At 36.5% G+C, this 27,897-nt stretch overlaps 1 protein-coding gene across 4 annotated transcripts; it reads left to right on the forward strand.

The window, feature by feature from the left end:
• sema6ca (sema domain, transmembrane domain (TM), and cytoplasmic domain, (semaphorin) 6Ca) lies at window positions 1-27,209 on the forward strand. 4 transcript variants are annotated; one of them, XM_073930728.1, is made up of 19 exons: window positions 1-120; window positions 2,761-2,882; window positions 16,501-16,630; window positions 17,527-17,641; window positions 18,264-18,321; window positions 18,842-18,898; window positions 19,218-19,319; window positions 19,490-19,580; window positions 20,023-20,148; window positions 20,671-20,759; window positions 21,013-21,230; window positions 21,614-21,745; window positions 22,348-22,503; window positions 22,720-22,893; window positions 22,984-23,112; window positions 24,404-24,481; window positions 24,606-24,664; window positions 24,836-24,889; window positions 25,580-27,209. In XM_073930728.1, the coding sequence occupies exons 3-19, from the start codon at window positions 16,534-16,536 to the stop codon at window positions 26,485-26,487; spliced, it is 2,643 nt and encodes an 880-aa protein (XP_073786829.1). In that variant the 5' UTR covers window positions 1-120; window positions 2,761-2,882; window positions 16,501-16,533; the 3' UTR covers window positions 26,488-27,209. The 4 variants fall into 4 exon arrangements, with proteins under 4 accessions (XP_073786829.1, NP_998164.3, XP_068071205.1 ...); XM_073930727.1 differs by lacking the exons at window positions 1-120; window positions 2,761-2,882 and adding exons at window positions 228-384; window positions 457-503; NM_212999.3 differs by lacking the exon at window positions 2,761-2,882 and having other exon boundaries at window positions 21-120; window positions 25,580-27,090.
• Window positions 27,210-27,897: the final 688 nt, after the last annotated feature.

Genomic DNA, 27,897 nt, shown 5'->3' on the forward strand with positions numbered 1-27,897 from the left:
GTCTACAGTCACGCCCCATTTCCTCTGCAGATGACTGAATGTACAGCTCTGCTCTTCTGACGCTCAGATTTAAAGAAAACACGGGAAATATGGAATAAGATGGTGTTCGAAGCCAAACGGGTGAGTTTGTGTGTTGTTTGTTATAAGTTTGAGGTTAGTTTACCGTATTTGGGTTTAAAACAAGCGCAGGGCGCACGTGAACGCGCGTGTTATTAATCGCGCCACGAGAGTTTTAAAAGTGTTTAAAAGCGCGGCCGTTAAACCGTCAAATAACAGAAACTTTTCAGTCTTCAGTTTGACACAAACTTCTGACAGAAGCACGATATAAGCGACTTCTCAGAGCTGTCAAACCTTATTTAAGGAAGAAACTGAAGATGTCGGAGGGTAAATGTGGTAATCCTTTACTCTCTGAGGGGATTTGTGCTTTAAAGCTCATGTCTGACCATCTGCCCTCAGAAAACAGCCAAAACAGTCGTCAAATTAGCAGAAGACCGCCTAAAAGAGTGAGTAACGTACAGAAAATTACAGAAATAAGACGAGTTATGAATTATTACTATGACAGACTGGCTTCAGAACTTCCAGTTTGTTAAAAAAAAAAATCAGTGGTTTGTAATATAGCGCTATTCAAAAGCGTATTGTTTTGTTACAACGTAATTAAACACACCAATATATACTCTTATATATAGTATAATATAATTAACTATAGTGAACTGTAAACTATTTAATACTTAAGTAACGTTATGCTTTAGTTTTACTGCAGTAAACTGGTGTGTATTGTAGCATAACATACCCTATGGTTGTTGAAAACTACAGTATTCGTTTGTTTATATTACTATAGTATAGTTGTTGTGTTATCATTAGCAACTATACAATTAATACTTCAGATTAATTCAAGTACTTTACTATAGTATAGTAAAAAACATTTTCCTTTAAGTATATTTTCATGTGGGTAAAACCATTGTATCTGTTAAGTATTTTCTCAATAAGTGCATGGGAAAAAATGTCCGTTTTGAAAATAACATTATTTTTTTACCATTTATATTACTGGTTTTACATATTTATTTTCTATTAATATAAAAGTGAGAATGTTTGTGAAATTTAAAGTTACACTTGAACACACAACAACTGTGTTCAAAATGTAAACACATTGGTGGAAAAAATATTATCAAAGTTTTATTCCATTACAAACATTGCTATTTTTTAATAAACAGTTGAAGTGATAATTATTCACCCCCTTTAGTTTTTTTTTTTCCTTTTTAAAAATATTTCTCAAATAACAGAGCAAGGAAATGTTCACAGTATGTCTGATAATATTTTTTTCTTCAGGAGGAAGTCTTATTTGTTTTGTTTCAGCCAGAATAAAAATGTTTTACATTTTTTTAACAACCATTTTAAGGTTGAAATTATCTAAAAACCACTGTTGTACAATAACTTGCCTAACCTGCCTAGTTAACCTAATTAACCTAGTTAAACCTTTAAATGTCATTTTAAGCTGAACTTGTGTCTTGAAGAATATCTAGTATTTCTAATATCTTAGAAATGCTAATTAATGTACACTGTCCCTGCCAAAAAATAAATAAATAGTCTTATATTATTTATTGCCATCATGGCAAAGATAAAATAAATCAGTTATTAGGGATGAGTTATTAAACTATTATTTTTAAAAATGTTTTGGATAAAATCTTCTATCCGTTAAACAAAAATTGGGGAAAGTAAACAGTACTAATAATAATTCAGGGGGGCTAATAATTCTGACTTCAACTATACATATAATAGAGCAAGTAAATGTTTTACAGTATTTGCTATTTTCTTTTTCTCTGGAGAAAGTCTTGATATAATTAGCCCCTTAAAAAAATATATTTTCTATTGGCTACGAACTTTACAGAAACAACCACTAATAGAACAAACCACTGTTGTCCAATGACTTGCCTAATTAACCTAGTTAAGTCTTAAATTGCACTTTAAACTGAATACGAGTATCTATCAAAATAACTAGTAAAATATTATGCACTGTCATCATGAAATTAGTTATTAAAACTATTATGTGTGTTCAAGGTGTTTGTTTTGCCCTTCTGTTTTCTTCCTCGTCGTATGTTGCTTTCTTTCTTTCTCAATTCATTTCAAAAGAGATTTATTGGCATGGATTGCTAATGCATTGCAGATTACATAAACAATAAATAAATTCATTATTGTGATTAATACATATACATGCTGAAAAAAATACAGACAATTAATTTTGATAAATGCATACACAAAGAAAATCCAAGGTGTGTGTGAATGTGTGTGTGGATGTTTCCCAGAGATGGGTTGCGGCTGGAAAGGCATGCGCTGCGTAAAAACTTGCTGGATAAGTTGGCAGCTCATTCCGCTGTGGCGACCCCAGATTAATAAAGGGACTAAGCCGACAAGAAAATGAAAAAAAATGAATGAATAAATGCATACACAAAGAAGAAAGAAAAAAATACTCATGAAGAGAAAAATATATAATTAAAATATAACAAAATAAAGTACAACACAAATACTCTCTCTGTAATTCCAACTTGCCTTATAAGCATTGCAAATGTTACATGTATTACCAAAGCATTTGTGATGTTATTATTGAACAGAACATAAAAAAACAAATGACAAGGTAGTAGTGAAGAAGAAAATACACACAGAAATCAACAATACATTTACTTTTAGCTTGATTTTATACTTAACAATCTACATTTTAGGATTGGTTTAACAATTCAGAATTTTCTCTCCCTCTACCCACTTCAGCATTCCTGGAGCTCTTATAGAGTTTCTGTTGAGTTTCTCTGATCGCGCACACAGAGAGAGGGAGAGAGAGACAGAACTGACGGGGTCGGACAGAAACTCCCCCTGAATTCTTCATCGTGAAGGTCAGGAGGGAGAAATCTGGCGTACAAATGCTTCTTATCAAGGCGTTATAGATTATCCCCAACCCTAACTAACCCTGACCACAGCTAACCCTAGCCCTAAGAGGGATAGTTTTCCCAGAAAGGAAAAATCTGCTGACTCCACATGATTTGTTCTATTCTCTTATGACATTATTTCTTCAGCCAAACACAGAATATGTTTTGAGGAATGTTAGTTTGATTTTACTACTAAAAAAAAAGGAAAATAAACAGGAGTCGTTTATTAATTTTCAAACCATATTCATCATACAGATTGTGTTTCTGCATTTTGATAATGCAAAACATAATAATGCAATATGACAAAAGTTTACTTTGTACTTTTTCTTTAAAGACTGGATTGTTTCAGCTGCGTTAAGGCTGCCTTGTGCATAAAAAGCTGCATGCTAAACTGCAAAGTTCTGTGTGGGACACTGTTTTACATGTAAGAATGCGAGATGCAGGCCAGTGGAATGGGAAATGGAGGCAGTTTTAATATGAATAATTTTTTTCATAATCTTAAAATGATTGTTCACCCAAAAATAAGAATTCTGTCATGATTATTTACTCATCCTCCATTTATTCCAAACCTGTTTGAGTTTCTTTCTTCTGTTGAACACAGTTGAATTATTAGCCCTTCTCTAAATATTTGTGCTGTATAATGGAGAGATCGACATATTTGTGACGTACTAGTTTTATTAACTAATTTATTATAACTGATTTCTTTTGTCTTTGTCATGATTACAGTATGTAATATTTGACTAGTTATTTTGCAAGATACTAGTATTCAGCTTTAAAGGCTTAACTAGGTTAATTATGTTAACTGGGCAAGACATTGGGCATTAGTGGTTTGTTCTGTTGCCGATTTAGAAAAATAAAAATTTAAGGGGGCTAAAAATATTGACTTTAGTAGTTTTTACAATGAATTTTTTAAAATTCCAGCCTAAGTAAAAGTTTCTCCAGAGGAAAAATCTAATAGGAAAAACTGAAAAAATTCTATTAATTAAAAATAATGAATTAAACTTCTATTAATACTCTTTTAAACAGCATTTGGGAAATATTTGAAATAGAATAATTTAGCGCCCTATCATACACACACTATAGACCATATACACCCATACATTATGGCCTGGTTTGTTGCTATTTTCAGACCAACGCAACTAATTTTTCAGGTTTTGTGCCGCGTTGTTTAAATAAAAAATCTGTTTGTGCCACTTTGTGGACTCGTGTGTGTGTGTGTGTGTGTGTGTGTGTGTGTGTGTGTGTGTGTGTGTGTGTGTGTGTGTGTGTGTGTGTGTGTGTGTGTGCCGGTACAAAATAGAGGTGTGTTAAGGTGAATTGTGGGAGCGTTGCTATTTTGAGGAACTGAAATAGACCGCACCACTGACCAACTAAAAGCTGCTCTAAAGTCCAGTGCAGGGCACATTAGTCATTTTCCTATGCAGGTCCAAACGCTAACACATCGCTTTATACACAGGATGTACAGCAATACACAAATATCTTTACAGATAAAAAAAAATTAAGGTTTATTCTTGGCAATTTGTTTCAGTATTATATATTATGTGCATAGTTATATTTGTTTTGATAATAAAGAGTGTAGATTTGTCCACCTGTGGGCTTTTGAAGATGTCTGCATCACCATATGGGGCATAAGAGCAGGACGTGTGTTTGGACATTACTCCGTTGTTTGACCACACTTAATTATTATTGTTCATTTATTCTTTTGCTGAAAATTAGAACTGAATTTAAAAAATAGTTTTAAAGCAAATATTCCTGCTTAACAAATAAAATTACGAACATAAATATGTGGGCTAATGGATGTCTTCAGTGGGGTGTGTACAACACCGTTTCCTTACTCCATTAAAGTAAAGGAGTAAAGAGTAAAAGTAAAGTAAAGAGGCTGAATGGAGGAGGCTGGTTCTTTATCCTCGCTCTGCAGATGCTCTGTTTAACTGTTTTCTCACTAGTGAAGCGTTCAGTTTTTACTCTTACAAAGTGTGCCATGTAAATAACAAATGCGCCATGGAGCAATGCAACTGACTCTTAAAGGGAATGGACTCCATTCCAGAACTTCTTAAGCTAATAAGCACAGCCCTGTTAGACCAAATTCTTAAAATAGCAAAAGTGGATTTGGACTTTGCACCTAGATTGTTAAAATAGAGCCCTTAGTCTTCAACTGTACATTGAAGAATGTTGGAAAGCTGCAGGCACTGATTTATAGTAGTTTGATTAGTATTTCTTTGTTTCTGCTATGAATGTCAATGGCTCAAGTTTTCAACATTTATCAGAATACTATTTTGTGTTCAACAGTAGTAGATAAATGTTTTAAACCACTTGTGTGAGGAAAATATCATTATTAGGTAAACTGTCCCTTTTTAGAGGCACATTTTTAGAGTTCAGTGTCGTGCGTGAGTATGCATGACCCAAGTTCAGTGGTCAAAGACATCCATCTAGTGTGTGTTTACATGGACTGAAACACTGAAGGAAAAGTGCAGTGGAATGCAAAAACACGTTTTGTGTGAGCGGCCTCTTATGGTACAGCTAGCATGTTTACACAGAACAACAGTTGAAGTGTAGCGACAGCAAGAACATGACTGAGCTTATGGTCATTCACTGCATATTTTAGTGTCTGAAAGAGTGCCAGTGCGAGTTGAAAGTGAAGGAAATGAGAGAGACAGTTCTGGCCCTGGACGGAAAGCGAACGTCTGCTTTATGTCAAAGGTGGCGAGTATTTTTACTGAGAGCGTGAGAGCCGTCAGATGGAGAAACATTACGAATGCACGCACAGATACAGGGAAACGATTCGGTCTTCTGTGCAGAATAAGGGGCTGTTCACACAGAATAGGACTGCGCGATAATATGCAATATTCAATTCAATTCAGCTTTATTTGTATAGCGCTTTTACAATGTAGATTGTGTCAAAGCAGCTTCACATAAATGGTCATAGTAACTGGAACAGTGTAGTTCAGTTTTTAGTGTTTAAGTTCAGTTCAGTTTAGCTCAGTTCAGTGTGATTTAATCATTACTGAGAGTTCAAACACTGAAGAGCAAATTCATCGATGCGTAGCTCTACCAATCCTGAACCATGCGAGGCAGTGGCGACAGCAAAGAGGGAAAAAAACTTTACCTGATGGGAGTGAAGAAAAAAAAACCTTGAGAGAACCAGACTCAGTTGGGCACGACCATTTTAATTTCTCCGCTGGCCAAAAGTCTTGTGCAGAGCTTCAGTCACCGCGGTGGAGGCTGGAAGATGGCCTCAGCGAAGACTCGTCTGTTAAGTGTTGCGATAACGATATTTCTTCTGATATACATCTGAAGTCACAATTATCAGTCAGTCTTTTATATTTTTCCCAATTAAAAAACTGGTCTTCATCCAGCCATAGATAAATAAGACTTTCTCCAGAAGAGAAAATTTAATCGCAAATACTGTGATAAATGACTCATTTTGCCTTCAGCTGTAACTAAGTCGCGAAATGCTGTTTTATCAGCTATTAAACAAAATAGATTAAAATGTTACAAATATACAAAAATAAATAGGCTAAAGATATTTGTCTGAGCTAATTAAATAAAAAAAAATAAACATTTTGATTTAAAATGCCACAAAGGAGTGAATACCACAGTGAAAACTCTGATTCCTTTGGGCTGTTGTGATTTTTCACAACAGGATCGGATGGAGATAGTAAAGGCCTCATCTGTTCTGGTCAGATTTAGATAACCAAACGTATGACTTCTCTGTGATATTGATATTGTACATACTATTATCCTTATAACACTAATTTTCCGATATATTGTGCATCCTTAATAGAACACGCCTTTCAGTTTAATTGTGCTACTTCTCTGTTGTTTTGCTAAACACACACTTCACTAATGCGCATGACTATTATGGCTTACATTTTGCTGCATTCTAACATTTGCAGCTACTGTTCTGGCAAAATTAATTTCTTCAGTTTCTAACTAAAGCTAAATTATCTGCAGGGGTCCGTTCTTCGTACATGGATAACTCAATTAGCTGGATTTGGATATTGACGATTTGACATGATCCAGGATCGTTTCGTTCTTCAAAGCTGATCCGAGAGTTGTTGTCATAGCAACAGTTCTGCTAGGTCAAACCTGATCGGGAGTAGGTTCAATTCATATAAACAGGATTAGATCGGCTCAGTTCAAGCAATACAGAAAGTATGTTCTGAATTCTGATATTTTTTTACAGTAGTAGTTATACTACTAATAGTAGTATAACTACTAATAGTAGTATAGTTATACACTTGGGAAAATGGTACATATATTTTAACTATATATATAAAGTTATAGTCATTAATAAAATAAAGTTATACATATTAATAAAACGTATGCAATCTGCACCCTCGAAATGAAAGTACAAAGACTGCCACCTGGTGGTGCAAAGAGAAAACTTATTGAAATGAACGTTTTAGATCGCTTTAGTACAAATTGTGTGATAGAAATGCACAATATGTGACTTTTTTTTAAAGCAATAATACATTTATGCAGTCATAAACATGTTTTGATAGTTAATAGTGATTTGATGCTTCAAAAAAGTTGCAGACACCTTTAACAATATCAAAATGTTTTTGTAAACATCCAGTTATTCTTTACACCGATTAAAAAACGGCTACTATAATATAGACAATATTTTCTAAATGTACAACTAAATACACTGATTTGCATTGAAATACATGATGAATACTCTTGACACAAGAAAGTGTGGAGCCTGCAGCTCAAAACAAATGTGGAAGGTTATTGCGTGTCATATTTAACAAGCCGTTTACTGCTAATTTGATGTAATTTTGCTCACATGGATAATTGAATATTAATCAGATGATGTCATTACGCTGCTGTGCCGTCAGCCAATCGTTGCATTGCTGATCATGATTTCGAGGATCGATAGATCTGTCCTTCACAACACACGCAGCGATCTCAGATCAGTTCATCCAGACATTCTAATCTGATTCGCGAACTTGTTTGAAGAACCAAATTAGCGAGAGATCAGTTATCAAGATTAAAAGATCCAGGATCTGCCAAATCATCTTAGATCATTTAAGCGAGGTACGAAGAACGGACCCCAGGCTCAGACAGAATTTTATATTCATTTATTTTTTGCTTTTTCTGTACAAAATCTAATTAAAAAATCAATCAAAAGTGTTTCATTGGGCAGTGGGATTGTTTAAAAAGATGTTAACATGTAAAATAATAGTAAAATGCTCCCAATTTATTTGAGCTTTTATAACTTACTTTAATCTTATTTAAGGTTTTAATTTATTAAGCTACAGTATCTCACTTAAAACATCCAGGAAAAACAGAAAAGTTGCAGTACTATTTGTATTGTACACAAATCATCTAAACATGTGTGCAGTATTACTGAAATCAGTATAGAAACTGAATAAATATGTTTACACACATTAACACAAGTAAATAGGTTGAGTGATGGGCTTGAATGACGGGTTTTCTGCAGATTTCTGTGTGCGCAGATTCAGTGTGGGTCTAATTATGAGAAGATTTTCAATCCTGTTAGTTAACTAATCTTTTAAGATGGTTATGTTTGAATGAGTTTGGTTGAAATGCAATCATAATTGTGTTGGGTAATTTCATACCTGTACTTGTCAAGTGAAGATAACCTCATATTTTGCTGAGATAGGGTGTAAAATTAACTTGTTGAAGTGAAAAGCTTTTTTCTTCACATTGTGTTAGCATTCATGTGTGCTCTGTGCACAGATCATTCAGAATCTGCTCTGTTACAACACTAGCTGGGTTTCAAAAACATGCAAATCTTCAAAAACGCTGCATTTCTGTCAGTTTGTTAGAGCAGATGTCTGTAGTATTGAACCTAGTAATCAATAGTAAACAAGAGACACATAATAGCGAGAGCTGATTGGTCACGTGGGTGTAATGTTTGACACTTGCTGGAGGATGTTTGCACTGTTAATTGAGCAGTAAATTAAAAACCATAGGAGTTTAGGCTTTTTCTAAATGTGCCTAAATTATCCACATTTCTAAGAAAAGCTGTTTCCTTGGATTGTTTTAAGAAACTCCCAACTCATCTTTTTGCTAAAGCATTGAATTGTATTTAATGCGATTTTTGTAATTTTGCTTATTTATTGTTTTAATTGATCTTGACTTAATGCAAATACTTTGACTTAATGTAAATAAGTCATTTTGGCTTTGGTGGCATTTGTAATTTTTGTTGTAGTACATGTATTATCAAATTTATCAGTTATATCATTAGTATTAAGTCAGTTTATTCTGCAAGTGCGTTTCCATCTCCTGTTATTCACATTAATCTTTTTTGCATAAATCCAAAGCCACCCAAAATCCTGTACAAAATCTACATTAATTAAAATTACAACCGTAACACACAAACAAAACAACTAAAGCAAAAAAGCAAGCTGTTGTTTGTATTTAAAAATGAAAAATTAGATGTTGTGTTTTGTTGGGTCAGCAGGTGTTTCTGTGTGGAGTTTGCATGTTCTCCCCGTGTTGGCGTGGGTTTCCTCCGGGTGCTCTGATTTCCCCCACAGTCCAAACACATGCGCTATAGGGGAACTGATCAACTACACTGGCTGTAGTGAATGAGTGTGTGTGTGTGTGTGTGTGAATGAGTAAATGTGTATGGGTGTTTCCCAGTGACAGGTTGCAGCTGGAAGGGCATTCGTGGCGTAAAACATATGCTGGATAAGTGGGCTGTTTATTCTGCTGTGGCAGTTCCTGATGAATAAAGACTAAGCTGAAATAAAATGAATGATGTTATGTTTTGTCTCTGTGTTCCAGTAATTGACTTGATGAAAATGAGAGATGCTTGACGTCATGTTCCCAGAAAATGCTAGAATGCATCAAATGTGTACTTAGCAGCAAAATGCATAAATGCAAATGCACAGATAATACTCCTCACGTAAGCTTTATTTGACTACCCTCAAGACTGGAGTCCCTATAATGCTTCTTATCAGCTTCGTGCTTTAGAGGAGCTTTATTGTGTTTATGGTCTGCTGAAAAAATACAGAAAAATATCAGAAACAGCGAGACTTTCGTCTTCGACCGCGTAGTGACCTGAAACAGAAGTTTGGCATTGGGTCACGCAAACGCAAAATTTACACTTAACGCCAGAGGAGCTGAAACGCATCCAACTGAGCATCTGTAGAGGAACTCAGAGACCGTCATTCATCAAACTTTCCCATCCAGCATGACACAAATGTTGGCATTAAGAACGAGAAATCAGACAGAGAAATCACAGCCGCAGTCTGAGCTTCTTCATGAAGCTTGAACATTTAGCAGTTTTAGCATGTGAGGGTTTAGAATTGTAACTTAAAGAAATCACAAAAATCCATATAAAATAGTTCATTCATTCATTTTCATTTGGCTTAGTCTCTTTATTCATCAGTGGTCCCCCTCAGCTGCAACCCAGTACTGGGAAACACTCATACACACTCAAACATTGCGGCCAATTTAGATGATCAATTCCCCTATAGCGCATGTGTTTGGACTGTGGGATAAACCGGAGCACCCGGAGGAAACCCACACCAACACGGGGAGAACATGCAAACTCCACACAGAAACACCAACTGACCCAGCTCAGAACTCAAACCAGAGACATTCTTGCTGTGAGGCCCAGAATGCCAACCACTGCGCCACCGTGCTGCCTATAAAATAGTTTTATAGATGAGTTTTTTTTCTACCCAATCCAATTTCTGTTACTACAAAAACATTAATAAATGTGTATATTTGCAGTTTCCCATATTCTGCAATTTCTTGTTTTTTTTTTCTCCATTTATTTATACTTTTGAATTGCATTGTGGGATCTTGATCATTCCTTTAGCAAGATTTGATCTTGAAAAGTTGGGAAAAGTGACTTTTATTTTATAAGCTGAAGTAGGGCTGGGCGATTAATCGAAAAGTAATCAAAATCGACATTCAGAATCAATAATTGATCTCAATTTTCCAGGTCTATTTTTTTTTCTATGACTAACTGTGCCGTGTGTGGAGTCCCGAGACCCTGCTCTGCCTGTTACTATTGAGTTGCTTTGCACTACATTGATTGTGATTGGAGCAAAGAGGCCTTGATGGCATATTTAAGAAATCATCATAAAGAGTTATTTTATTTAGAAGAGATGATGCGTATTTTTTACTTTTAATATGAAAAACATTTAAAATAGTTTATTTTGTTTTCAAAAGTGGAAGTTATTTATTAAAATTTTCTTAAGACAGAAGTGACTGTTCATTTAGGGTGTGTTTTAATTTTAGTTGTTCAACGTTGATGTTAAATAAATAATCATAGATAGTGTGTGTTTCCTTCAATATTTTAAAATCAAGTAATGCATGCTCCATTCAAATATCTCTCACTTGTAATATGTGGGCATATTCACTATACAAAACCTGTCAGTGAACTATGAGGGTAAAAAAATGAACTAATCATTCATTAATTGTTTATGCCAAAATCGCCCAGCCCTAGTTTGAATTGATATCTGGGTTGTAAATTACAGTACAAAGTCCTGGTAATAAACCGCCAGTAAGTTTAATAAATTACAGACTTATTTCTACTCGTAATGTTTTCTATATAATAAATTGTTTCAAACTACTAAAATGTCAAGAAATGTCAATTTGTTTAACCAAAGAGTTGAGTTTTCATCATTAAACATCATTTACAGAGATCAAAGTCCAGTAATGCAAATAATAAATGAAAAAGCACGTGAATCTCAAAATACTGAAAATAATAATCAACAGGTGTTTTTACAGTCACAATGTCATCTCAGTGTGAGGATATGAACAAATTACCTTCAACATTATGCTGATTATTTTTTTTAGATCTCAAACTCAATAAAGGCCAATTACAATATACAAACACTCTGAAAAGGGCATTTTATTTCTGTGACGGAAATGCCAATCAAAACAGAGTGACAAATCAGAGCAGAGTTGGCTTATTGAGAGGGAAGGGCTTACAGACCTTATGGACGGAATTGATTCAAATGAATCGCATCGAAATCATCGCAAAAATGATGTTAATATAAAATGCATATTCAGAGAAAATGAGCTTAGATGCATTTAAATCTGTTGTAGGAGGTTAAACTCAATGTTAGCACACTATTAAATACTGCTATTACATGTGTGTCAACGTTGGGATGTGAAAATAAAGGATATGGCCCTGCCATCGACATCTTTAGATATTATTATTATTAATTATTATTAATTGTGTATAAACCATTCAAACACGCACTCACAACCCAGACTTTCGCTCCGCTTCAAATCATAAGTACAGAATGCATTTGGTAAGCAGCATCTATTTACTACTTTGTGACTGTTTTGATGATTGCATAGGAGGGGCAACAGTGCCTGTAATGGAAAGGAATACATTTTTATATTTATTTCAACGTGCTTTCATGCCTAAATGAAATGAAAGCACAGAACAGATGCACATTTAAGAAAGGAAGCGACATCCCCTGGTGATTTGGCAGTATGGGTTGCGTATACGGAGGATCAGCTCTTTATTGCCACCCTTTATAGAAGTTTGAAAATACAGGAGAAAAACGGGAAAATACATTCACAGGATGATAGCGGGATAGAATTGTAAAATACGAGAGAATCTTTGGAAATACAGAGGGTTGAAAGATATGCTATTAATATATTACTATAAAAAACTATATTAATAAAGAAGGAGTTTTCACTTTATGTGCCTCTTAGAATAATGAAAAAATCATTGCTTCTGAAAAATAGATGTCATTGTGTTGGTAAGTCGTGCTCTGCTGCTCTGACTTGCTCTCTTGTCTTTGTTTATGGCATTTCTGTCATGCTTACTGGTTGTGGTTTGTGTTTTTGGTTGTGTTGATGTGGTTGTGATTTTGTTTTTAGCAGTGAAAACATCTTCAACAGTCAAACAGCTATAAAATACAGTCAAATATAACAAATGAATAATGTCTGTGTCGTTTATTTTCACATTACTCCTGTCTTAATCTACATTATCGCTTCATTAATGAGCGTCACTATTATTTACAGGTCTTCAGTGCAGTATATTGAGAGGAGAATTGAGGAAGCAGTGCTTTAGCTTCTAGTATATAAAACGTTTTAATTGAATAATCCTGCACATAAATGCCAGATTAAACCCCCAACTCTTCATCTCTCTAATGGATGATTAGCTCTGATTAGCCATTAATTAGCTAAAGTGTCTCCCACTGACACACACACAAAGCAGATTAGCCACGGGTCGGATCATTTACTATTTTACTCTCCGTCCACACAATCTTATAATCTTATACTTTGATTTCTAACAGTCATTTTCCTAAGAGTGAATGGAGGATCAGTTTTAATAATGCATGATACTGCCTCATCCATAGATTTTTTCAATATTAATTGTTTGTTTTGACAATAATGGATGAATTTAGAGATGCAACATCACAACGTTAAACATTGCGTTATTAAGACTTGATATTTCTTTCGATCATTCTCTTCTTCTATTCTCTTTTATAAAATAACAATATACTAAAGCAGTGGTTCCCCAACTTTTTTTATCAAGTACCACCTCAGAATTTTTTTTTCTTTCCAAAAACCACCACCGGTATTGAAATACAGTAGCTTATGCCTAATTAAGCAGCTACAACTCTACAGTTCAAAAGCCAGGCAGATTAATTACTATTATTAGGCAGTGGCGCAGTAGGTAGTGCTGTCGCCTCACAGCAAGAAGGTCGCTGGTTCGAACCTCGGCTCAGTTGGCGTTTCTGTGTGGAGTTTGCATGTTCTCCCCGCGTGGGTTTCCTCCGGGTGCTCCGGTTTCCCCCACAGTCCAAAGACATGTGGTACAGGTGAATTGGGTAAGCTAAATTGTCTGTAGTGTATGAGTGTGTGTGTGGATGTTTCTCAGAGATGGGTTGCGGCTGGAAGGGCATTCGCTGCATAAAAACTTGCTGGATAAGTTAGCGGTACATTCCGCTGTGGCGACCCCGGATCAATAAAGGGACTAAGCCGACAAGAAAATGAATGAATGATGAATGAATATTTATTATTGTCAGCCGCTTTAACCATTATAAATAGTTTGAACATTAACACTGTACTATGCTTACAGGTAAAAAAGAAGTAAAACATCAATATTTAAATTAAAACATGCTTTTAAAAGTTAATTAAAAATGAAACTGTTTGTAAAAAGTGAAAAGAAAACTGCTGTACCTAAATGTAAAGTGTTATCATAAAGTAGCCTATTCATCAAAACCTAGAAATGTCCCTTGGACCTCATAAATATAGACTATATGTCATCATATTCATATATAAACTCTTTTTGATACATTTTTAGTATATGTCGCATGTATATTGGACTAATTTGCATATCTTTAAAGTCTAAACATTAACTTATAATTTAAATATGTAAATCTAAATCATATGTTTAAAATACAAGTCAGATCTGCAGGTTAGAGTAGGTTTTGTGTGTCAGAAAAGCAAGTGATTAAACTATACTTGTCATAATTGGGACATAAAAATACTGGATTCACCCCAACAACAATTACAAATATGGGGAGGAAATTATTGTAGCTTCAAATGATAGAATACATTAGAACAGGGGTGTCAAACTCAATTCCTGGAGGGCCGAAGCCCTGCACAGTTTAGTTCCAACCCTGCTCCAACACACTTACCTGTAGGTTTCAAACAAGCCTGAAGGACTCAATTAGTTTGATCAGGTGTGTTTAATCAGGGTTGGAACTAAACTGTGCAGAGCTGCGGCCCTCCAGGAACTGAGTTTGACACCTGTGCATTAGAACATTGGAAAATTAAAATTAAAATAAAAGGTTTAGCCTTTAGGTTTAGCTGATTTATTAAAATCAGTTTACTGATCACATCCGTGTTATTGTACGCATCAAAGGATTAAAAGTGTGTTCATTTTTTAACTTTAATTATTCAGCGATTCCTCCGCGTACCACTAGAAGGAAGCCTGCGTACCACTAGTGGTACACGTACCACAGTTTGAGAACCACTGTACTAAAGCAATGGGAGGTAACAAGGTGGCGCAGTGGGTTGCACGTTCACCTCACAGCAAGAAGGTCGCTGGTTCGAGCCTGGGTCAGTTGGCATTTCTGTGTGGAGTTTGCATGTTCTCCCTGTGTTCGCGTTTCCTCCGGGAGCTCCGGTTTCCTCCACAAGTCCAAAGACATGTGGTATAGGTATGCTAAAACTGACCGTAGTGTGTGTGTGTGTGTTTGTGAATGAGTGTGTATGGATGTTTCCCAGTGATGGGTTGCAGCTGGAAGGGCATCCGCTGCCGGATAAGTTGGCGGTTCATTCCGCTGTGGCGACCCCTGATAAATAAAGTGACTAAGCCAAAAGGAAATGAATGAATGATAACATAATGAAAAAAGTAAATAATTACATTGAATATAATAATCAATATCAAGGTACAGTTCAATTAAATGAGGCTTTGATACTAGGTCACATCATCCAGGCCTTATGTACAGTTTTTAAGGATTGATGTTTACTTGAGTGTGACGTATGGTACAGTACAGTGTGTTTAATCTTGCTGGATTGTCAGAGCCATTAGTGTAGATAAATACAGCAGCTGATGGCGACTGTGACCTTAAACACTAATGTGTGTCTGACCTTAATCTGATGTATACACATGCAAACAAAAACAAGCCGATCGCAGAGTTCAACTCCGTGCTGACGTTCACTCCTGATGTTTACAGGCCCTAATACATGTTTATTAGATCATCGTGATTCGAGACTGAGTGCTTACATTTGGGCTTTTTTCTTAATGTTGTTTCTGCGCTGTTGTGCATTCGCAGTGTGATGCACACAGTTCATTAGGTCAAGTGTCAGATAATCTAGATTAACCTTTTGACCAGCACATTCAGCAGTGCATTATTTCATTCTTCTTTTAAATTTATCAATATTTTATTTGACTAAAAAGCAAAATTGTAGAGAAAAGTATTAAATATTTTGTAAGTAAATTAAATGTATACTATGAATAAATATTAATAAAATATTTACTGTATAATTTTATTATGATTCTCTCACAATTTTTTACTTTAACTTAAGTGGCAATAAGTGAATTTATACATTTAATAATATTTGTGTTAATTAGAGTAATGGCTCATCATTTGCTCATTCTCACCCTTTTGTTGCAATTTTAGAATAACGTTAGCATGAATAAATTATTGCTATCCTAGTTTTTGTGTAAATTATTCCTTTATTATCTTGCTGGTTATGACAAAATTTGTGTGATTTTTTTTTTTTTTTTTGTATGTTGTTTTTGAATAATTATGGGCTGTATTTTATATGTAAATTATATTTGTTTTATTTATTTATTATATATTGTTTTTTTTTTTTCAATTTTAGTCTTTGTTAATTACTATTGTATTATTATTATTATTTAGATTTCTTAATTTTTTATTCATTTATTAATTTATTTTTAATTTTCTTTTTTTCCTATTTACTATTGTTTATTAATATTATCAATCCTGTGCATATAGATTGTTGCTAAAAAGTAATATTCCAATTTATTTCACTCAAAAAAGTGCTGTATGTTTATTTTTACACTTAATAGACCAGTGTTTGTTGTCGTTTTGTGTTGAACATTAAATATAATCTCATTGATGTCATTTGCCGGTATCTTTGATTTCTCCTGCAGTTGACGGAAAGAACATGGTGTTGCTCTGTCATCATGGCGATGGTCTTATTAGCCTGGCTCCTCCCACTCATTACTTCTGCCACGCCTTTTCCTAGAGATCTGCAGCCAATTAGTGTGGTGGGATTGGACGGTGAGTCACATGACTGACATGGTCCCTCCTCCATTCCAACAGATTCTCTGTGCAATATACTTTATATTGAAATATTTATGTTTAATTATTATTTATTTTATATTTCTACGTAATCAAACAAATAAAGAAATCAAATAGAGATATATGATCACATAAGTACGTTACTGTCTGTAGACTTTAATATGTAAAAAATAAATAGTCAGTGTATATATAATGAGGTCAGTATAAACATATTAAATTAATTAATTAATATGTTAAAATAAATTTATTGAATTTGCATAAATGGATCTATATCTTCATATATGACATATATTGTGATAAATGTAGGACTTATAGCCCTACCGCTGCGATTAAAAATGCTGTTTTGTTGTAAGAGTTTTAATTAATGTTTTAATTATTTTAATGTTTTCTTTGCTCATAATTGGCTTTTTCTGCACTCACATTCACAGGCATAATGGATTTTCCATTAGCCATCACAATATATTATTGTCGACCAGAGCTTTAATAGAACTGATGTCATATTAGACAGATTTTACTCCGCTATTTCCAAACCCATCAGGCCTAAAAACATTAGGAACAGTAAATTTCATTTACTTTAATTGTCTAAATGTGTCATTAATTCAGAAATTAAACATATGTTAATGTTAGCATTACACCATGTACTTTTCTACCACTGCTGCATCATAATAACAGCATAAACTACAATGACACAGATCTCCTCAGGCACAGATTATGTGCTTTATTCAGTGTAAACTACTCCCAGTGTGAGTTTAAATGTCACATCTATTGCCTGAAAGCAGCAGCAGATAGTTCAGCTCAGATCTAACTAGCAGACGAAATGAAAGTCAGAGCTGTGAAAGACTGATAGACGGAGGCGTTTGTGTGTTTCTCTGCAGACTCGTACCTGTACCCCAGTTTTCAGGGTCTGGTGTCCAGCAATGAGACGGAGCGTCTGGGTCTGGACTATCAGCGCATGATGAGGATCCAGCACATGCTGTACATCGCCGCCAGGTCTGCATTCACTCAGCTCACACACCTACAGGAGTGTGTTTCAGATTATGAAGATATACATGTCTGTGCAACACACCACATCGAGCTGGACCAGTCTGAAATTGAAGAGTATCATGCTAGTCTTCAATGTGTGGTGTCATATGTGTGATTTAAGTGAGAATAAATGTGGAAATGGGCGGCACGGTGGTGCAGTGGGTAGCATGTTCACCTCACAGCAACAAAGTCGCTGGTTTGAGTCCCGGCTGGGTCAGTTGGCATTTCTGTGTGGAGTTTGCATGTTCTCCCCATGCTGCTGTGGGTTTCCTTCGGGTGCTCCAGTTTCCCCCACAAGTCCAAACGCATGCGCTATAGAGGAATTGAGTAGGCTAAACTGGCTGTAGTGTATGTGTTTGAATGAGTGTGTGTGGATGTTTCCCAGTGATGGGTTGCAGCTAGAAGGGCATCCACTCTGTAAAACATATGCTGGATTAGTTGGTGGTTCATTCCGCTGTGGTGACCCCAGATTAATTAAGGGTCTAAGCCGTAAAGAAATTAATGAATGAATTGATTAATGATGGAATTTTAAATTATTTTGACTTTTTTTGTTCGTTTTGTTCTTATTGTGTGTTTTTCTCCGGTTTAGAGACCATGTGTTTGTTGTAAATCTCACAACGGCAGTAGATGAAATTATTCCACAGCAGGTAAAATACACTCACACACACACACACACACACACACACACACACACACACACACACACACACACTCACTCACACTTTCACACACAGACACTCAAACACACAGACACACAATTTAATTACACCATTACTAAAAAAAAAATGAAATATAAATTGCACAACATGATGAAAAAGTACAAATAATTTGCTTAATTAAATTAAACCAATTTAATTTGATCCAACAAACACTTTTTATTTTTTACTTTTTTTTTTATTATTTTTTTAGATGTTTTAATGTTTAATGATTTGTTTTTAAATTTTCTTAGACATTTCTTTCTTAATGACATTTAATTGAACAATTATTTATTTATTATTATTTTAAGCTACACATTAGTGGATGTTCATTGCAATTGATTTATGAAAGTTCTATATAAAAACTGAATAGAGGGAAATAAAAAACAGATCAAGCTATAAAGATTATAACGCTGTATAAAGTGCCCTGTGAGCGTCATTCCTGAGCACTCATGTTAGTGTGTGTCTGCAGATCCTGACGTGGAGATCCACAGACGTGTCCAAGTGCACCGTCAGAGGAAGAAACAGTGTAAGAATCTCCATCACAGCAGATCTGAGATCAGATGAGGAGACACAGCTGCACTAAAGATGTGCTGCTGGAAAGAGTCCACTGTTCAGCACACATCACTCACTGTGATTCAGTCCACCTACTTTGATGAAAATTGCTTAAAAAGTGCTTAATTGTAATGCTAAGGTGTGCATACATATGAAAGAGTGTGCATAACAGCAAAGCACATCATCGAGGATCATGTTTATATCTGATAAAGAAAATCAGCATAAGCTCTGCTCTAACTGGATCAGGTTTGGAACAAGTGATAGGAAAAGGCTTTATTTCTGTGTGTTTTCAGGATGAATGTTACAATTATATCAAGGTTCTTGTTCCTCGTAATGACGAGACTCTGTTTGCCTGTGGAACAAACGCGCTGAATCCTGCCTGCCGCAACTACAGAGTGAGTAAACCACGCCAGCGCCCTCATGTGGAGAGAGAGAGAGTGTGTTTATTTGAGTTTAAGTGTGTGTGTTTGTGTATGAGAGTGTGAGTATGTGCTGTGTATGCGTGTGTGAGTATTTGTTTGTGTGTGTGTGTTGATATGCTGTTGTGTTGTTTTGTTTTGTTCAGTTGAGTTCACTGGAGCAGGTCGGACAGGAGCTCTTGGGTCAGGCAAGATGTCCATTTGAGTCTCGACAGTCCAATGTAGGAGTGTTTGCAGGTGAAACACACACAGAGACGGATGTGAAGATATATACACCTGCAAAATAAGACTAAATTTGTCTTCCAGGGGGATATTTTATTAACACTCTCACCAAATAACAATGTTAAAATAGATTTATTGCTTTGTTATTTTTGTTTTGAATTTAAATACAGAAAAACAACATGACTGCATTATTAAAAGTATATAATAAAGTATATTATTATTATTATTATCATTATTATTATTATTAAATAGTCATACTGAATAAGTTTCCTTTTTTGTTCTTATATGCCAGTAATTGATTGATTGATTGATTTGATTGATTGATTGATTGATTAATTATCTGATTGATTTGATTGATTGATTAATTGATAGATTATCTGATTGATTGGCAGGTAGACAGACAGTGAAGTGCTTCTTCATTTAAGTGTTTTACATTTCCCTCTCCTCTATACTTCAGGTGGTCATTTCTATTCAGCCACAGTGACGGACTTCCAGGCGAGTGACGCTGTGATCTACAGGAGTTTAGGAGGAGAGGGTCGACCTGTTCTGCGCACTGTCAAATACGACTCCAAATGGCTCAGAGGTGCAGCTTTCCCTGATTTACCTTCATTATAATCACTAGATCTGTTTCTATCAGCCTAATTTTAAGCGCCTTTTGGATTATTGCATGAAAAAAATGCTTAACAGAATTGCCAAGATGTGCTTACATTTTAAATATGTGCATACAATAGTGTATGCATCTGTCTGCACTCCCAAAGAGTGTCTCACACCTCCAAAAGCCACCGCATTCATTGCATTTCATCTTCTGAGGCGCAACTCGTTTATTAGAGGAGAACAAACACCACAGTGGCAAATCCCAACAGTGCAGCAGACTCTGCTTCTCTCAGCAGGAGCTTCTCATTTTACTTCTCTTTTGTGTCTCACTGGAGGGAAACGCTGCTTCAGTCACTAATGCTTTATGTGCTGTTCCAGTTATTCCCTCTTTGCCTGGAAACACAGCTCGTGTCTGCTCAGATCATGTGTGCTTTTAGCAGAGAGACACACTGCTGTGAGAAATGCTCAACTGTTTATGTTGTTGGTGAATTGTGTTGTTTTGTTTCTGCAGAGCCTCATTTCCTGCACGCTGTCGAATACGGGAACTATGTGTATTTCTTCTTCAGTGAGATTGCTGTGGAGCACACTGCTGCTGGGAAGGTAAATCAGCTCCAGCTAGAAGTAAACTCAGAGAATAAGGGAACGTTCCCACAACATTCTCCCAGTGTTCTCTAAGCGTTACAAACAAACATTCTTCTAGTAATATTAGTGAAACTATATATATATGAGAAGCGTGAACATGTTTTCCTCAGTGGTGTTTAATGCAGTGCTCCACACTGAAGCTCTCTCTCTCTCTCTCTCTCTCTGTGTTTTATTAATCAGCTATTGTCTGTTTCTGCTGCTCATGGCGCAGGTTGTGTATTCTCGTGTGGCGCGAGTGTGTAAGAATGATAACGGCGGCTCCACGCGAGTGTTGGACCGACACTGGACATCATTTCTGAAGGCTCGGCTGAACTGCTCCGTTCCTGGAGACACTTTCTTCTACTTCGATGTGCTTCAGTCTCTGACCAATGTGCTGCAGATCAACCAGAGACCCGCTGTAGTCGGAGTGTTCACCACACAGACCAACAGGTACACACACACACACACACACACACACACACACCAGATCAAAAGATGCACACAATCACCACACACACACAAGTAAAAATAAACAACAGGTACACACACAATCACTGCATACATGCACCTCACACACTCTCTCTCACACGTTTGTTTTCTGATCTCAGTGAGGACATTGCTTGGGCTTGTTTTTCTCTCAGGTTAATGTTGTGTTTGTTGTTGTTTGGTCTGTAATGATGTTTTTACTGTACAGGCCCAACTGTATAATCTCTTCTCTCCTCAACCCTGCTGTACTGGTATTACTATACTTGTGGGGACATTTGAGCCACAATGTGATGAGTATCAGGACCACACACATTGTATATTTCCTATTTCTGTGTGTGTTTTTCCAGTATTCCGGGATCCGCTGTTTGCGGTTTCTATCTGGATGACATTGAGCGAGTGTTTAATGGGAGGTTTAAAGAGCAGAAGAACAGTGACTCCATGTGGACGGCAGTACCGGAGGAACAGGTGCCCAAACCACGGTGAGACACACACACACACACACAATCTCTCTCACTCACTCACAAGTTTGTGAAGACAACCCCTCTTATTTCTACATTTATTATCACTACAAAAAGCTAAGAACTTCATGAAACCTGTCAGGATGATGACTGTAAAATTGGTGCTGAATTATTGTAATTTCCAGAACTGCTTTGTTGAGAGAAGAAATGCAGAAATGTTGCATTTGATGGTTTCCTGATAGAAATATACTTACATAAACTCAGTGGCAGTCCAAATGACTGAAAGAGATTTATTTTAGAGGCTGTTCACATATTGCATCTACACACACTTCTGAACTAAATAAATAAACATCTTTTTTTTATAGGAAACGTTGATATAAATATTACGAATTTTAATGTTTCTTTTTTGGGGGGTTTTGGAGTTAAAAGTGTTGCTGTTTTTCTGTGTGAGTGTGTCTGGGTCTGAATTATTATCATTAAATAAAAGCATGGAAAACAAGTGAATGCCATCAAATAAAAATACAATTACATCAGACATTTGTAAAATCATGTAATTATTTTTAATTATTAAATCAAATCATAATAAATAAACACTTTTTTTTCATCTTTGTGTGTGTGTTCAGTCCAGGTTCGTGTGCAGGTGAGGGTTCTGCCTCCTCCTATTCCTCTTCTGTTCAGTTTCCAGACTCTGTGCTGTCGTTCATCAAAACACACCCGCTGATGGAGGAGAGCGTGCCGTCAGTCAACAGCCAACCGCTGATCACCAACACCGCCAGCAGGTGTGCAGACATGAGCGCACACATGCACACACAGCCAACTGGTGACCAACACCACCAGCAGGAACACACACACAAAAACTCGCTTACACACACACATCAGAAGCATCCCATGTATGTGTGTGTGTGTGTGTGTGTGTGTGTGTGTGTGTGTGTGTTTGCGTGTGTGTGTGTGTGTGTGTGTGTATATGTGTGTGTGTGTGTGTGTGTGTTGTGCAGTTATAAGCTGACTCAGATTGTGGTGGACACTGCTGCTGGGCCTCATAAGAACCGCACCGTAGTGTTTCTGGGCTCTGAAGACGGACGCGTGCTGAAGATCCTGACCAACACACACACCAACAGCTCACACACATCCCAGCTGCTGGAGGACATCGACGTGTTTAATCCTACACGGTAAGTGTTTTTAACCAACACACACCTTTAGCTCGTGTGTGTTTTTCTCAGTGCACTGATGTGTGTGTGTGCGCGTGTGTGTTTGCTCAGGTGTGTTGGTGAGCGTGCAGTGTTGGGTCTGGAGCTGGATAAGGAGCATCACGCTCTGTTTGTGGCCTTCTCCAGCTGTGTGATCAGAGTTCCTCTCAGCCGCTGCGCTCAGCACGCCACCTGCAGGAGGTCAGACCGCACTGCACACGATACACACTGCACACACAGCAGCTGGAGCAACCTTTCCCATCATCTGCTTTCCCATCATCAATTTTTGATTGAATTTTGATGGTTTAAATTATAAGAATGATAATGCAGATCTGTTCATCTGAATTCATAAAACTCTTAACAGGTTAATAATTTATTGACATTTTATATCAGGAAATGTCTGTGCATTTGTTTGTTTTTTAAAGAAATCTTTTTACCAGATTTTGTCATGATGAATGCTGGTTATCAAATTAAGGGATGAACATCAAAAGTGTCATTCTCCTTCTAAAATCTAAACTAATGAAAAAAGTAAGTTTAATTTTGGCACACAGTGCTGCACATCAAAGGGTTTTAGTTCAAATGAAAGCATCGCAGAAATATTAGAGTGTACTTATAAAGTCTTTATAAGTATTATTATTCATCTTTATTATTATTATTATTATTATTTATATTGTTTATTCATTCAATTTCCTTCGACTTAATCCCTTTATTCATCAGGGGCCACCAACTTATCCAGCATATGTTTTACACAGCAGATGCCCTCCCAGCTGCAACCCAGTATTGGAAAACACCCACACTCACTCATTCACACTCTCACACACACACACAGAAACACAAACTGACCCAGCCGGGACTCAAACCAGTGACCTTCTTGCTGTGAGGCCACAATGCAACACCACTGAGCCACTCTGTCGCCTTATTATTATTATTATTATTATTATTTATTATTGTTATTTGTATATTATTATTATTATTTTATTATTAGTAATTGTATATTATTATTATTATTATTTTATTATTATTATTATTAATTTTATTATTATTATTTATTATTATTTTATTATAATAAATTTTATTATTATTATTAATTTTATTGTTATTATTTTATTATTTATTATTATATATATATATATATATATATATATATATATATATATATATATATATATATATATATATATATATATATATATATATATATATATTTATTATTAGGGTATTATTATTATAGAAGAAGCAAGTTCTACTCTACAGTAGTAATACATTTCTTTCACCATCATGTAGAGTGATATATAAAATAAATAAATGTTCAGCTCGTAATTTATATTCAGTAACTCTTCTTATGAATTTAGGGATTTTTACTATTTTCTTTTCGTTGTTGGATTGATTCGTCAGAACTCTACTTGATTCATTTACAGCATAGGTTTATTACAGTGCAGCCAGATGTCAACAGAAAGTCTTCAGACTCCTTACTGAGTGTGTTTCTCCACAGACGCTGCCTCTACACACATGACCCATACTGCATCTGGCTGCGGACGGGACGCTGTGCTGACATGGCCCCGGGGTTCAAGTAAGAGTGACATCACTTCCTGCTGCACCAATAAACCTGATCAGTTATTGAACAAATCAAATTTGATGCAACTGATCTGCCTGTCTCTCTTTCTGTGTGTGTGTGCGCATGTGCGTGTGTGCAGGGCGGGATTTGAACAGGACATTGATGGTGAACAAACTCATTTATTTGACACATGCACTGGTAAGTGAACTAAAGTTACTAAAAACATTATATCATTAAATATCAGCAAAAAAGGAAACATTCTGCTGCTATTTGGAATGTGAATCTGATTAATCCTGGTGTGTGTGTGTGTGTGTGTGTGTGTGTGTGTTTGTGTGTATATGTGTGTGTGTTGTTTTTGTCTGTGATCAGATGTGATGTCATCAGCAGGAAGTGATGTCAAATCAGCTGTGGATTCGGCCTCTGGTCAGTGTCACACACACACACACACACACACACACACACACACACACACACACAATCATCATCAGCATTACTGGAGAGTTATTGCGGTGTGTGTGGATGAGTGAAACTGAACTAATACTGACTGTATATTTACACTGAACTGTTGATAGACTTATTGATAAACGCAGTATACGAGACGTGGCCTTCAGTGTTCATTTGTCAGGCAGGTAAACAGTGCCTCAAGGAGTTAATAAAAAGTAAACACTGATCCTAAATAAAGGTCATTTAATTATAAGATAATGGAGTAATGATCTGATTTTAGTACCTTTTAGTATTCAGTAGGTCACGATTCACACTCATTAAATAATTACTGTGCATAGCTTTTATTTTACATTCTTAGGTGGTAGAAAAAACAGACGTTTCAGCACAATGCCTTACTCAGTGTGACACAATCCACTTGTATCCCACAGTCAATCACATTACGTCATTAGTTAGACGACCTCTCAATAGTTCCAACAATCTCACTTTCATTTCAATATACTGAATTAACCACACTGGAAATATTTACCTTCACCTTTACAAACTCTGAATTGTTTTGTGTAAATGCACCAAAATACACTGCCTATATTCACTGAGAAATGGAGGAACATATTCATTTTCAAAATGGGCTGTACTCAGTTATGCTCAGCACTGTTATGAACTTGTGTGCAGGAGTGAAGCAGCTTCCCGACGCCGACAGTCTGAGCGACGGCTATCACTTCACTCTTCTGGGCGCGTGTGTGTTGCTAGCGTTTGTGTTGGGGGCGATCGCGTCAGGTTTGCTGGTGTCGTGTTACTGCAGACAGAGCTCTCCGTCAACGCCAGAGCCTGAAGCAACACTCGCACACACACATGCACACACACTCTCGCTCAGCAGCCTCGCTAAGATCAACCTGCTGATGGACAACAAACCAGAGAAAAAGAGCGAGTCTCCATCCGCACACATCTACTCGCCCGCTAAACCTCCAGAAGAGCTGCCACCCACGCCCGACTCGACCCCAGAACTGCCAATCAAAAACATCAAAGCCATCAGCAGCCAATGGGAGAGAAGCCACACCCACAACTCCACCCTCCAGCTCATTCCGACCAATCAGAGTCATCCAATGCTTTCAGAAAATCACAGTGATGATATAAGCAGTAGCAGTCAGCGTTTTGATGCCACCCTTATGTCACCTGCTGGATTAAAGTCATACAATCGGACTTTATTACCCAAGTCGTATTACAGCTGTCTGAAAGAGCCGTCAGAATGTTCCACGCTTCAGCAGATTCCCGAACAGCCCTCCGCACAGCGCCACGTCCTCATTAAAATGGGTAACGGGATCACCAGCGCGCGCCAGCACACCTTCAACCCCAAGATGAACTCCAATACGGGGAATATTTACGAGATCCAGCGGCCGCTCGTCGCCGGCGGCTCGTGTTTGACGCGGCAGCACAGTTACAGCGAGCCGCCACAGCTCCAGCGCAGCGCTATCGTCAGACGCACCGCATCGCTAAAACCACAGATACCGCCCAAACCACTGAACATACCTGCTAAAACACTGCCCTCTGCTGGCACACACAACCACACACACAACTACTGACACACACACACACACACACACACACACACAACTACTGACCCCAAGGTCACATGACACACACAACTACTGACACACACACACATACACAAATACTGACCCCGTAGTCACGTCACACACACAATTACCTACCAGCACACACATACACAACTATTGACTCCACGGTCACAAGACGCGCACAACTACTGACTCTCTCACACACACACACACACACACACACACACACACACACAAAAATACTGACCTCGCGCTCACATTACACACACAACTATTGACCACACAGTCACATGGCATACACACACAACTATTGACCCTGTGGGACAACACTGGTCACACAACACACACATGCAACTACTGACCCCGCGATCACATGACACAAACACAACTACTGACCCTGTGTTCACATGACACACACACACAAACACACAACTGAGCCCACACACTCAGGGGTCAGAATACCAGCACATTGATGACTGCAGTGTGTAAATATAGTGTGTATATAGTGTAAATATAAGAGATGGGATGTTATTATGGTGCACACTGAATGATTATGCATTGGTGGAGGGTTATTTTTGTTAATAAATCTGGTTTCTTGCATTTGTTAAACTTTGATTCACTCAAGAAAATGTTTGACTTGATCATCTTCATAATAAATGAGGAGTTTGAAGACTTCTAGGGGGATAAAGGAGAGAAAATAAGAGAAATAAAAGTGATTTTTAATATGGGTGGATCTGGAATTGTGGGTAAAATTTTGCATCTCCAAGATGAGCCTTCTTTTGTTTTTCAGAAGAAACTTTAATGAAACAAATTAGAATAATAACACAACGTTATCTATAGAAATAATGTGTGTGTGTGTGTGTGTTTTTGTTTGTTTGTTTGTTTGTTTAGGCTCTAGTATTGATTTCCGAGGGCAGTTTTTACATTTGTAAGCGCTTTATTAATAACAAAAGAGAAAATGATTGGTTTTAATTCAGTGCAGTAACTCCACACGCACATTAATATATGTAATACCACTAATATATTTGCGGATGTGTTTAACATTTCACTGTGAACACGACTAGGTTTATTTTAAAGGGACAGTTCACCTAAAAAAAAATGGACATTTACTCAGTTTACTTATTTTGAAGTGATTATCAGCCTTTAACACTTAAGAAGATATTTTGAAGAATGTTGGAAACGGGTAACCATTGACGTCTAGTACTTTTTTTCCTACTATGGGAGTCAATGGTTACCGATTTTCATCATTATGCATTACTCCATTTTGGTATTTAATACAGACAGTAAACAGTGTAGTGTGAATAGTTTGCTCTTCTCTAATAAATAATAGGTAACACTTTAAGGCAAATTAAATATTTTTTAATTATAGTTTTTATAATTTCCCAATTAGTCCAAATTTTAAATGAACAATTTTCA

The sequence above is a fragment of the Danio rerio genome, chromosome 19 (genome assembly GCF_049306965.1).
Source record: "Danio rerio strain Tuebingen ecotype United States chromosome 19, GRCz12tu, whole genome shotgun sequence".
NCBI lineage: Eukaryota > Metazoa > Chordata > Actinopteri > Cypriniformes > Danionidae > Danio > Danio rerio.

What these genes read in the sequence shown, in the direction of transcription:
- sema6ca (XM_068215104.2), top strand. Translation starts at nt 375, where the DNA reads ATGTCGGAGGGTAAATGTGGTAATCCTTTACTCTCTGAGGGGATTTGT. An exon ending in TAGTGTGGTGGGATTGGACG is followed by an intron (nt 16,631 to 17,526) that starts GTGAGTCACATG and finishes GTTTCTCTGCAG; the next exon opens with ACTCGTACCTGTACCCCAGT. An exon ending in TTTATTTGACACATGCACTG is followed by an intron (nt 24,665 to 24,835) that starts GTAAGTGAACTA and finishes GTCTGTGATCAG; the next exon opens with ATGTGATGTCATCAGCAGGA.